Source organism: Passer domesticus, chromosome 1, assembly GCF_036417665.1.
Source record: "Passer domesticus isolate bPasDom1 chromosome 1, bPasDom1.hap1, whole genome shotgun sequence".
In the NCBI taxonomy this organism is placed as follows: domain Eukaryota; kingdom Metazoa; phylum Chordata; class Aves; order Passeriformes; family Passeridae; genus Passer; species Passer domesticus.
The window spans coordinates 114,102,148-114,114,054 of NC_087474.1; the positions used below are offsets into that span (position 1 = coordinate 114,102,148).

The 11,907-nt window shown below is 35.5% G+C and overlaps 1 protein-coding gene across 4 annotated transcripts in view; it reads left to right on the forward strand.

Moving 5' to 3' along the window:
* Window positions 1-11,907, forward strand: part of MIB1 (MIB E3 ubiquitin protein ligase 1) — a 77,151-nt gene that overhangs the window by 24,585 nt on the left and 40,659 nt on the right. For all 4 annotated transcript variants that reach the window (XM_064435018.1, XM_064435028.1, XM_064435035.1 and 1 more), the window contains exons 9-12: window positions 1,102-1,235; window positions 2,226-2,333; window positions 6,067-6,264; window positions 8,667-8,818. In XM_064435018.1, the coding sequence (XP_064291088.1) occupies window positions 1,102-1,235; window positions 2,226-2,333; window positions 6,067-6,264; window positions 8,667-8,818 (592 nt within the window). The remainder of the gene's footprint in view (window positions 1-1,101; window positions 1,236-2,225; window positions 2,334-6,066; window positions 6,265-8,666; window positions 8,819-11,907) is intronic.

Below are 11,907 nucleotides of genomic sequence, written 5' to 3' on the forward strand. Positions count from 1 at the left end.
ACTAGTAATATTGTCATATATATAGCAAGTAATTGTGTTAATTAAAACATTATTATTAGATATTAATACATTGCTTGTAGGCAAGGTTAATAATAGCCTTGGTGTTTGGGTAATTTAAGTTTTATGTAAGAAAGGTAGAAAAAAAGCTTGCAGTCAGTATGGAGATATTGTTATATTGATCAGGTGCTTGTTTGGTAACAGTGCGGGTGTGTCTTTGGATTTCAAAATGGTTGGAAGGGACATCAGATGGAAATAGGGACTAAGGCATGGAGAGTGTCACTGGCAGTAACAAGCAACCTCCTTGTTTAATAGGTGGTTTAAAGTAGCAGGCACAGGTGAGGGGGTCTGTGGCAGGTGGTTATTATAACTCAGGCTATTTATTTCTTTAAAATTTCTGTCTTAAAATTTAGTCAGACATCCTGTGACTAATTACAGTAGTGGTTTTTTTGATGTCTATGTAATCACACTTCAGTTTTGTTGAACATGCTGTCATTTATATCATAACAAGGCAAAAAGACTGTCCAGTGTGTTCTGTGTTCTGTTGGCAGTTTTCAATTGAAACTAGATTTTTTCCTTTTTTTAGTCATAGCTAGTTATTCTTTCTTCTTCACATATTTGCTTTAATGCCAAGAAAACTTTCTGCATAGTTTTCTAGATTTTTTCCTAAGGAGGCAGAGATGCCATGAGTTTTCTCAATAAAGAACCTAGTACAGTGGCCATAAAACTATCTAGAAGAGTAATACAGCTTAGTGTTTCAAATCACAGAAGACAGGCTACACCTGATGTTAGAAAGTCTGTAATAGTAATACACAAGTTGATGTTTTTACCTTGTTCCAGCCTTTTGTATTTTGCAGAAGAAAAGCTATTTATGGTTCAATCATCTTTGTTTTGAAGTGGCTAATGTGGCAGTCTCCACTGTCTAAAGGGTACTAGGGTGCAGCTCTTATTTCAAACTCTGTCATTTTACAGCTCCTATTTTATGGTAGTTTGTGTATTACTATGTACATGGCCTTAGAAACAAAACAAATGTAGCTGGGTTTTTTTTCTGTTCTTGTGTAATTAGAATTGTAATCTTAGTTGTCCTTTGCTTAACAATTACAGAGAGATTGTCCCAGCTATTGAAAAAATTATTTGAAACCCAAGAGTCTGGAGATCTCAATGAAGAATTGGTTAAAGCTGCTGCCAATGGCGATGTTGCTAAAGTGGAAGACTTGCTGAAGAGGCCAGATGTAGATGTGAGTGTTCTGTTTTGGGAATATCTCTTTTGGGGGGCCTCTAGTATTAAAGGAAGTGCAGCTGTTCTGAATGTTCCTTGCCAGTTGGTAGTGTGTCTTCTTAGAAGTAATACAGCTAGTTCCAGTGTCTCTTCTTCCATTTGTTGTTCTGTGAAATGTGTGTGGTCTGTGTGAACACAGAGCTGTACATACTTTCTTGCTGGACAGATTTTGTAGTCTTTTGTCTGCTATGAATTAAGATACTTTTCAACCTCTGGCTGCTGGAGTTGGTGCAGAGAATCAGACCTTCACAATTACTGAAGGGTGTTCAAATTCTTCTTTTTTCAAGGGGGATGGAGGAAGGAGGGTAGATTTTTCAGGATGTTTTTGCTGCTGTTGTGAGTTTGTTTTGTTAACTCATGAGGCAGATAATCTAATCTGTTCTCTATGACATTTCTTTTAGCAACTTGTCTAATACTGAAAAGTCTAAAAGTGCTTAGTAATTAGAGAAGTCATTTTAGAGAACGTATTTTGAAGTTACCATCTTTCTCACTCCAGCAGTGGTAATGCTGTGGAAGAATCTGAATTTCTTTGGTTCTGAGCGCTGATTTTTAACTTAAGATTTTACAAAACATGGGTTTTTGTTCAGATTCCCTCCTGTTGTTGCCATAAATTTGGCAAGGAAGTTACATGTACCATTGAGCAGAGGACAGGTATAAATCTGAGACTTGTTCTCAAAAATGTTTCCTTTACAGGAGTCACCCAAAAATGAATGTTTTTAATTCAAGTATCATTGTTTTAAATCCACTTGTTCCTCTTTCCTTCAGTCTAGCTAATATAGAAATGAAATATAGAGGCTCTAAGGCAAACTGTATATGCTAAGAAGGCATGTCAAAATAGTTCATTTGATTCTGTGTTATGTGTGCTGTTGCTTTAAGTTTTCTACTGCTAAACAGCCTCACAGGTGAGTGTGTGTGTCTTGAAACTCACCTGCAAGTGTTGGCATTCCAGGTGAATGGGCAATGTGCTGGACACACAGCTATGCAAGCTGCAAGCCAGAATGGCCATGTCGACATTTTGAAGTTGCTTCTGAAACAGAACGTGGATGTAGAAGCAGAGGTAACCTAAAAATTTCAAAATATGCTTTGTGTGTCCTTAAACTTAGTTACATGCATGACAATTCTACTTGACTTGCCTTCTTTTTGAGTACCAGAGTGAAAAACTGCTTTTATTACTGTGACACTGTACCTAAATTAGACTCCTACTAACAATATTATAAAGGGTCAATATTTAGTGCTCTAACACTTCTTGTTAAATGAAATATAATAACTAACATGATAGAGCTATGTAAGCCAGCATGCAATGAAGCCCCTTTTCTTTCCTTTGGTTTCATTTCAAAGTAGCATGCAATGAGAACTCTGCCTGTGGCATTGAGGGGAAAAAGATGTTTTTTGATGCTTCATCTCCAACTTCAGATGCTTGCTATGCTTCTTATATATACAAAGTTCAGTTAGGAAAAATCTTTCAATTCTTAACTAAAACAAATTTAAGCAGAAGGTGATAGTAGTGTCTTTGGGTAGAAACTGCCACTGTGTCTTTTTCAGTGCCTTTTTTTTAAACCTCACTAAAAATGGAGGTTTGGGTTTAGGTTTAAACCTCTTGTTTAGGTGTTTGGGAATAATTGTTCTTGAGAATTATCTATCAGCATACTGTGATAGCTGCATTTTGAATTGATTTTAACTCAATTATTTGCACACAATGCACTGATATTGCAACCATTTCTCGTTTTGCACAAGGCAAGAGGCACAAGAAGGATCTGTCAAATTTGATTTATTAAGAATAAAAACTGAAGACTAGTGGGATGCTGAGAAATTAATTGTGCACCCAGTTGTTGTTTGCATAACAGAAAAATAACTTTGCATGCGTGGCCGCCTAGCATTATATTGTATTTGATATACAGAAGTTACAGAATGTTTAAACATTAATGAGGTAATGTAATTCTTGGAATGAAAATTATTTTATATTTACAGATACACCATTAATTTATAAAGCTTTCATGCTGGTTTAGATTGATGTAATGCGTGCTTGCTGTGATCTGATTTCTGTGAAATAACTTCACGTTAGAAGCAGTGCTTTCACTGCAGTACAAAGTAAATACTGTTAAAATTAGGCTAAACTACTTTTTGTCTGTACTGTGGTGTTCAGAGCTGCCGTGTTCATCTGGTGGACTGAAGGGAGGGTTAGAAGCATTAAAGAGGCAGGTAGAAGCACTACTTAAACAGTTTGAAGACAATACACCTGGTAATCTGATAGCACTAGAATTGTGAATCATTTAATGTTTGCTCAGGCTTCAGAAGCACCATTACACTAGCATAAAAAAGTTGTCAGGGATTTTACTTGACTTTTATAGCCATCTTCACATAACTCTGTGCTGAAGGGATGGTGGTATTCCCACTTGATCATATAACTGCCTTGGTTATTAAAATATTCATAATTTTCATAGCATTATTAGAGTAGTAATTATATCTTTCAGGCTTTAAAAATGTAAGCTGTTTATCAATATTTATATATATACACCTATATATAATGTTTATAAACATAATTGTTTATAAAATACAAAGGTCAGCAGAGCTATCCCATTAAGAAGAGAGCAGAAATGTAGTCCATTTACTTCACTGTTCTGGTCTGAGGCATGGAAGCAAGCAATGGATAAAAATCCTTACTTTCCTTGCTTTGTAGCTAAGTTGGATATTTTTACGCTTACGGTCATTACTTCAGAGTATATACATTCATGATGACATTTTCTGGGAATATCCTCATTGTTGCCTCATGTGTTTTTTCTCTAATGTCTTAATATAGAGTACAAGTGGCCTCTGTTTAGTCAGAGAACAGTTGATTATTGGCATAGCTCAAAAACCCTGTAGATATTGCATAGTAAGAATATGTGACCATCTAGGCTGAAGACATTAATCGTTGTCACTTATTATATTAACATATTATACTGTTGGCATGTATAGAAATGTAGTGCTTTTTATATTTAGATCTATATCTAAATGTAAATGTAAGTCTTAAGGACAGATTATTTACTAGCTGCTAGCTTTTTCTAGATGAGTTATTGCTATTGGGTAGGATTTAGTTTCTGAGATGATTTGTTTTGATGCTGAGCTAAAAAAAGGCCTGCATCATCTTGACCTCTGCTCCTTAAAGTAGGAATTCTGTACATTAAGACTTAATAAAATCAGGTGATTGTCTTAAAGTTGAAAAATGGTAGAACTCAAACGTTCAATAATTATATGGGGTTTCATCTGTAAATATCTTGGTGTACTTTTCAGACTGCAAATATAAAAAGACAAATTACCATGCCTCTGTGAAACCAAGTGCTCTGTAAATATAAGTCTTGTAGCAGTTTAGGACTACTGCCACACTCTTGATAAGGTTTGCCTCATAATGATCCTTATAACCAGATGAAAAATAAAGAGAAGGTCCCCTTTCTGATCCTTTCTCCATCCAAATGGGCAAGCTTTGGCTTCTTTTGGCTGTTGGTTCATGTTAGATGAGCCTGAAAAGGAATCCTGCAATCTGAGAAGGCAATTTGGTAGCATGAGTTGATTTGGAAGGAATAAAAGTATCTTTCCCAAAAAGCTGTTGAAGCTGCTGTGTAGAGCCCTGACTATCTTGAAACCATATCCATATTTTCAAAAAGATGCATTTGACAATTAGGGGGTCAGTCTTCTGCCATTTAAAATGCTGTAACTAGTCTCATTGTGCAAATACAGTTTGAGCAAAGAGCTATTAATTTTTGCATAAGTTCAAAATATTTTAGAAGTGTTCAATATATAATAAATAATTTAGAAAGATGTTGCTGAAGAAGCAAATTGATGAGAAACCTAAGCTAACTCACAAGAGGCAGTGAGCCCTTGATCAGTCATGATTTTATTTTACAATTTTCAGTGTTTCTCTGTTTTCAAAATTGAATCCTACAAATGCATGGTTATATTAAACTATGCAGAAATACCCAGCTAGAAAGTAGCTTACGGAAGTTATTTCATCCTGTAAACTTCCATTTTACTTCTATCCTTTGTATACTGTCATTAATGCTGAAATCACTTGATTAATATTTTAAAATGTTTCATGTTGTACCATCAACTTCTATGAATGTTAAAATAGCCTAAATTGGCAAATTTGACTTTCACATTTTAATTCTCAATTTGCGTGCAACTGAAACAAACTGAATCAGAGTTTTAACACTGTGAATCATCAACACAGAATCAGAGCTTCTAGTTAATGTCAGTATCAGTCGCAAATTTCCTTTGGAGAAGGTTTATTAAGTGAAAACCAAGACACATAATAAATCCTAATAAATACTAACCTAATTCTGTGAACAAGGAAATACTTGTGTCTTGCACTATGGTTTGGAATCTGTAACACTTCCCAGGTTACAGGAAGAACTAGCCTGGGATATTAAGTGTAATACTGTTTGGGCATTGGATTTCATCTGTGGGGTTTTTGGTTCTTTTGTTTTAGATATATTCTTGACAGTAGTTGTTTTGTAGTAGGAACCCAACTGAAGCCATTTGAGTTTGATGAACAAACCACACAAAGACTCAGGGCAGTAGTTATATGCTGTGGAATATCATATGTTGTAGAGCATGTGTGTTTATATATGAAGTGATTCTTCATCCTCTGTTGCTGCAGTTTGAGCAATTATTTAATTAGGTATTTTAATGGTGTCATGGTAGTCTCATTTTTATCATTACAACAAATATGGGCAGTTGTTAGTTGAAGTAATCTTCTTGTTTAAATGCAAAGGAAATGTGAAATATACCAGGTTAAATGAATGTTTCCACTTCAGGACAAGGATGGAGACAGGGCTGTCCATCATGCAGCCTTCGGTGACGAGGGCGCTGTGATTGAGGTTTTGCACCGAGGCAGCGCAGATTTGAATGCTCGCAACAAGCGCAGGCAGACTCCACTCCATATTGCTGTCAACAAAGGTCATCTGCAAGTTGTCAAGACTTTGCTGGACTTTGGCTGCCACCCCAGTCTCCAGGTAAAGTAAATTTTAATGTAGGGTCACTTTTCAGCTACTGAATTGTGTGATTTGCTGCATGTAGGTGATAGAAAAATTACGGTAAATGGGACTGAAAGGAGCAGGGATTGTAAAGTTGTCTGTCTCAACCTTTACCTGGCCATGTGATCAAGTGTAACAAAAATACTGTTAAGTCTGTTTGTTTTCTTGACAGCTAGATAGACACCTGGTTTATTCTGTAGTTGATGCCAATTGGTATTTTCACAGTCTGTAGTTGTTTCTAATTGTTGACTTTCCTATATTGAACCCACAACTCTGTGCTCCTTCTGCAAGCTACAGTTTAGCAGGCCAACAATACTGTAGAATGTTTTATTGAAAGAAGCCTTTTATTTTTTCCCCAAAATAGATTTATCATTGATAGAACTATTTAATCCAATTCACTTTCAGATATTCAGCTTTTTATCTAGAAAGCACTCGTGTAGGATCTCAAGTACCATAATTTCATAGGGAATGTCATCTGTAATGAAGGTGATGGAAGCAGTGGCGTAAGTGCAATGTCCTGTTTAGAAGGTAAAGTGGAAATATGCTATCAGATAAGCAGGTATCCACACTGCTGAATGCAGCTGTGTTCAGCAGTGTGGATACCTGCTTATCTGATAGCAGCTGTATTGGGAAAACCAAATGAGAATGGTATATGTCAAGAGACTGGCATCAGAAAAAGCTGTAGTGGCCTGGGCAAATCAAGATATGCAATAACAAGACATTGCCTCCTTGCTTTGCCATGTCAATGGTTTTTTGTAGGCTGTATATCCACATAAGAGAAATGGGCAAAAACTTTTTTGAAATTAATTAGCATAGTGATTGTTTATTTATCTCCTTCTACGGGAAGGTTCTCTCTTGATCTTGCTGAGGTTGAGCTGTTATATCCATCCAGATCCTGTTTAGTGTTTGTTGAACAGTAGGTATAATAAGGAGTCTGATATGCTGAGACCAGTGAAGGGTGATTTAAGTCACATAGGAACTGTGGGTAGCCAAAGTGGATTTGCCCGAGTTTAAGTTACAGAATTTTGTTTCAGTTGAAGTCAGTAGAATGGTGCAAGGATGCTCCATCTGGAAAATATAATTGGCCATTGAAAAAAATGAACTTTCAGATTCAGCATGTGTGCTGAGGAACTGTGATGTGCAAATATGAGTAAGTGATTAATTTTGTCAATGAAAGCACAGGGGAGTAAGAATGAGGCACGACTGGGATTTAACTGGCCAGCACCCTACTACTGTGGCCACTTCACTGTGTAAACAGAAACATACGTTAGTTTGTAAACAGGAAATATGATCATTTAGACCAAATAAAATCTACATCATTTAGTTCTGGCTAATTGATTCACACTGGTTCAAGTGCCATATTCTGGCACTTTTTGTTTGGCAGGTTTTGATTCTCACTGTAGAGATCTGTTTTCGTACTAGTACATTGCTGAAATGTTCAGTTCTGTGTTAGCTTGCAGTTGAGTCAGTGTTGGTGACAAGAGACTTCCTGACTTATATAGTGCAAGAATTTTACTGGAAGCATAAATCTGGAGATTTTGCCTATGTAGCTGCAAATAAGTTTAAATGGATATGTTTTCTCGCTGTTAGTCTAGGGCATTTCTCTTCAGTCAACCCATTTGAGTCCTTGAGTAAGTAATGTACAAAATGCTTCTAGGAGTAAAAAGTATTTTTTCCTTATTTGGGATACTTGAAAAATAAAATATTAAGCTAAAAGTATAAATTCTTTGCCTATTCAATTGTGCTGTCAAGTATTGTCATGCACCTTGTGTAATACAATCTTGTGTTAGCCATAACAAGTTAAAAGTTTAATATTGCTTTGTGGCATTGGCTTTTGCTTCATGGAAAATTATATGCTTCAGTTAAAACAACAGATATCCCTACTTTTAGTACCTGGACTACATTTTATTTTGTTTTCCCTATGCTTTAATTTCAGACTGTCATTTTGTCTTCTACAGGGTTAATTTCTGGCTAAACTTAGCATTTATTACTCAAAATTCCATGCCTCCTTCTGCCTGTCTGGTCTTCCCTCTGTCACATTAGTTTTTGTTGCTGTCCTGTTATTCATAAATTGTCATTTGGGCATGCAACTCCATCTGGATGAGGAGCATAGAGAAGTCTTTATCTACCACAGTGTCTTCAGTCCAGTGGGGTACAAAGCACAGTTCTGGCAGTAGTGCGTCAGTGCTATGGTGGAGCTCAGGGTGGGGATTCCCACTGGAGCAAGATGAGAAGCAGCTTGCTCTGAGCTCTGCAGTGTAGTAGCACTCAGGTCTTGAAGAGCTGTTCTGTGTTTCTGCAGTCAGTTTTCCTAGTGATACTTTAACATCTTTATAATGTGGATGCATGCACAAATTGATGTAAGCTGGTTTTGGTTTTAGGATTCTGAAGGAGACACTCCACTTCACGATGCAATAAGTAAAAAGCGTGATGATATCCTTGCTGTACTCCTAGAAGCTGGAGCAGATGTTACTATCACCAACAACAACGGGTTTAATGCTCTTCATCATGCTGCACTAAGAGGAAACCCTAGGTACAGATTTCTTTTTAAAGATTATTTTTTATTGTATGTAAAAGGAAAACAAGTACACATGAGGGTAGAACTATGGTATTCTTTCTGAAGATCCTTGAATCTGCATGTAGTTGTATTTCTTAAATGTTGATGTTGCTTAGCTATGCATCTTTCTGATGTTTGGAATACCTGTATCCAGATAACTCCAAATTCCTGAGAAATCTCCTGTCATGGCTATAAAATTTTGCCAATAAAAGGTTTGATAAGTAAATTAGCAAGATCTTTAAGATGGAATCTTGACATAGAATAAAAACAGTAAATACTGCTATATTTCCTGAGTATTGGAATTGATAAAGGAATTTGAGATTTTTAGAAATACTTATTTGTAGATAATTATTAAGTAAACCATACAGTTCTAAAGCACTCTTAGGATTATTGCATTAGATTATATTTGTATTTGAAACAGTTAATGATATTTTCAGAGAAGTATATCTAGAAGGAATTTTGTACTTCAGCTTTTATATAGCAGCACAACTGAAAAAAATTGTTTTAAGGTAGTATGTTTTATAACTGTACTTTACGTCTACATTCAATTTCCAGTTAAGGGGGCTTTTGAAAAATCCTGCATAGATAGAACTTTAAAGGAAAGTTGTGTTGGTGGTTCCTTATTACATTGTGGATAAATGGTATTTTTCAAGGCTGTCATGCCAACAAGACTTCAATAATACTTTATCCTCAGGTGGAGTATTTAGTATAGCTTACACATAAGAAGAAATGTCTGTGTTTCGTTGTTTAAAATTTGGCTTTTCAGTTGAGAGAAGTTGGAGAAATAAGGCTGTAAATTTGTATAAATTCCACTCATTATTATGTGGGATTAAAATCTAGGTTAATCTCTTAGAACATAGCTATCAAGATTGATGGTTAAAAAGTAAACATAATTAATTATCTATGTTTGTGGAATGGAATCACTTCATGAGGTAAAGGTAGTGGCTGGAAGTGTTGATAGGACGAATAAATGTTTACTATTTTCTACAGTACTCATAAAAGGTCTTTATGAGAACATGTCAAGGACCAAGTGAAGGGAGCTTATTTTTGGTATTCAGAAGACAATTCTTCCAAGTCTCGTTTGGTAACTTCTCCCTCTAAAGTGAATTCTTCCTACTTCTATAACAGCATTAGCCAGTATAGCCAGCAGCACTGTTTCCTGTCTCAGTAACCCTGGTAGGGTTTGTTTTTGGTTTTTTTTTTTTTTTTTTGCAATGCTTTTCCTTGGCTCTTGTGGTAGCTGGTTTGTGTGACCATAATCTCAAGATGCAGAGAAGAGGTGTATGGGTGGAAAAATGTTTTTCATAGGCACATGCTGGAGATTGTTCTGTGGGTAAATATTTTAGAAGCGACAGACGATTCATTTGATGGTGGGATCCAAGTTGTAGTTCAGCCTGGATCAGTTTGATGGTTGGTAGAATGTGAAGTATAGCACCAGAATCCTTCCTCCTTCACAAAAGTTTTTGTTGGAAATGTTGGAAAATGTTTCGGTTATTAGGGATTTGAATGCTGTGTGGGTTCCCTCCCTCCTTCACTTATATCTAAAACAGATATTTAATATTTTTTGGTTGCAGTTCCATCTGAGCACTGCTCAAGCATGCAGAAAAGTAATTTTGTCTCCCATCACAGAAGGAGTAGTTTCATCTTAAATATCTACATTATAGATACATATAGTAGTTTCATCTAAAATATCTACAATGCTCACAGCATTAGATATTTTACCCATGAGCCTGGGAAGAAATAATTGAAAATGAAACCAAAATAAATCTCTTTTGATTTCTCCCCCTAGCTAAAAATTGTCATAATAGTTTCATTCATCTAGGAGTTGAGTTTTCTATTCCTCAAGACTTCAGTGATCCTCCTGTGTTTCACTGCTGATTTTGTATTCTGCCACTTGCCTGTTTCTGAATGAAACCAAAGTTTTTATATTTGCCACTTTGTTTTTCTAATCTGATCTAGAACAACGTCTATTACTGATCTGTTAAATGCACTAAGCACAAGCTATTTAAAACGCTGTTAAAAATAACCCTCTCATCTTCAACTTGTTACGACTGTGGGTCACAGACAGTATGTAATAGGTTCTGCTTGAAACCTTACTTTAAGGCCTATCTTTCCTCATCGAAGCTTCCCTGCTCCACCAAAACTGGAGTTTTTGTGGCTTCAGGATGTGGTGCATAATATTAATACAATGCATTAAATTCTCCTTATATTCAAATATATAGATATATTATGTAATTTCTATATTTCATAAAAGTTAAACACTTATTCATATGTGTATATAAATATATATGCATTTGTGTGCATAGTTATAATTCTAAAATTAAAAATGTGCTATGTGTGTAAGAATTAACGAAGTTCACATACATTGTCCTTGTTGGGGATAATAAAATAAATGCATGTGTTAAGTGCATGAGTACCACAATAAATGGAGGTGGATTTCTGTAGTATTTTTTCTATTTGATGTCAAATAGGTATTTGGAAACAATTTTTTCTTTTTCAGAGCAAAACCTCTTGTTTCTTGAGTTCTGACCTTTATAAATAATAGGGAGATAAATGTCCCAAGAAAGAACCTACAAATTATGCTGAGAAGAACATTCCAAAGTTTTTAATTTTTCATATGAAAACAAATACGTTCCATTTTGAATGTTTGAATATTGGATAAATATTATAATAAAGATAGCAATTTATGTCAAATAGCTTAGATTTTCTCAGCACTTCATCTGCTGAGAAAGTATCTGACTCCACTGCCTTGGAGTCTTCCATGGCAGTTTGGCTGTGTTTTCCACAAGTCAAGGTACAGTGTGTTTCAGAGAGCATCCTATTCTTAGTAGAATATTTCTCCTTTTCATGTTTTGCTTCTCTTTGTACCTTGTGAATTGGTACAGAAAGAACTTTTGGTTTTGGTGCTGATGTAAAATGTTGAAATGTAGAATGAATGTTAGTTTATGCTGTAGGTATCTTTAAACTTGTGCATGGGAGATAATTTAAAATTTCTTTTTAGCTCTAAGTATGGGGAAGTTAAAGTTTTATTTAATACTTGGTTTCTTGTTCGTGATTTTTAACTG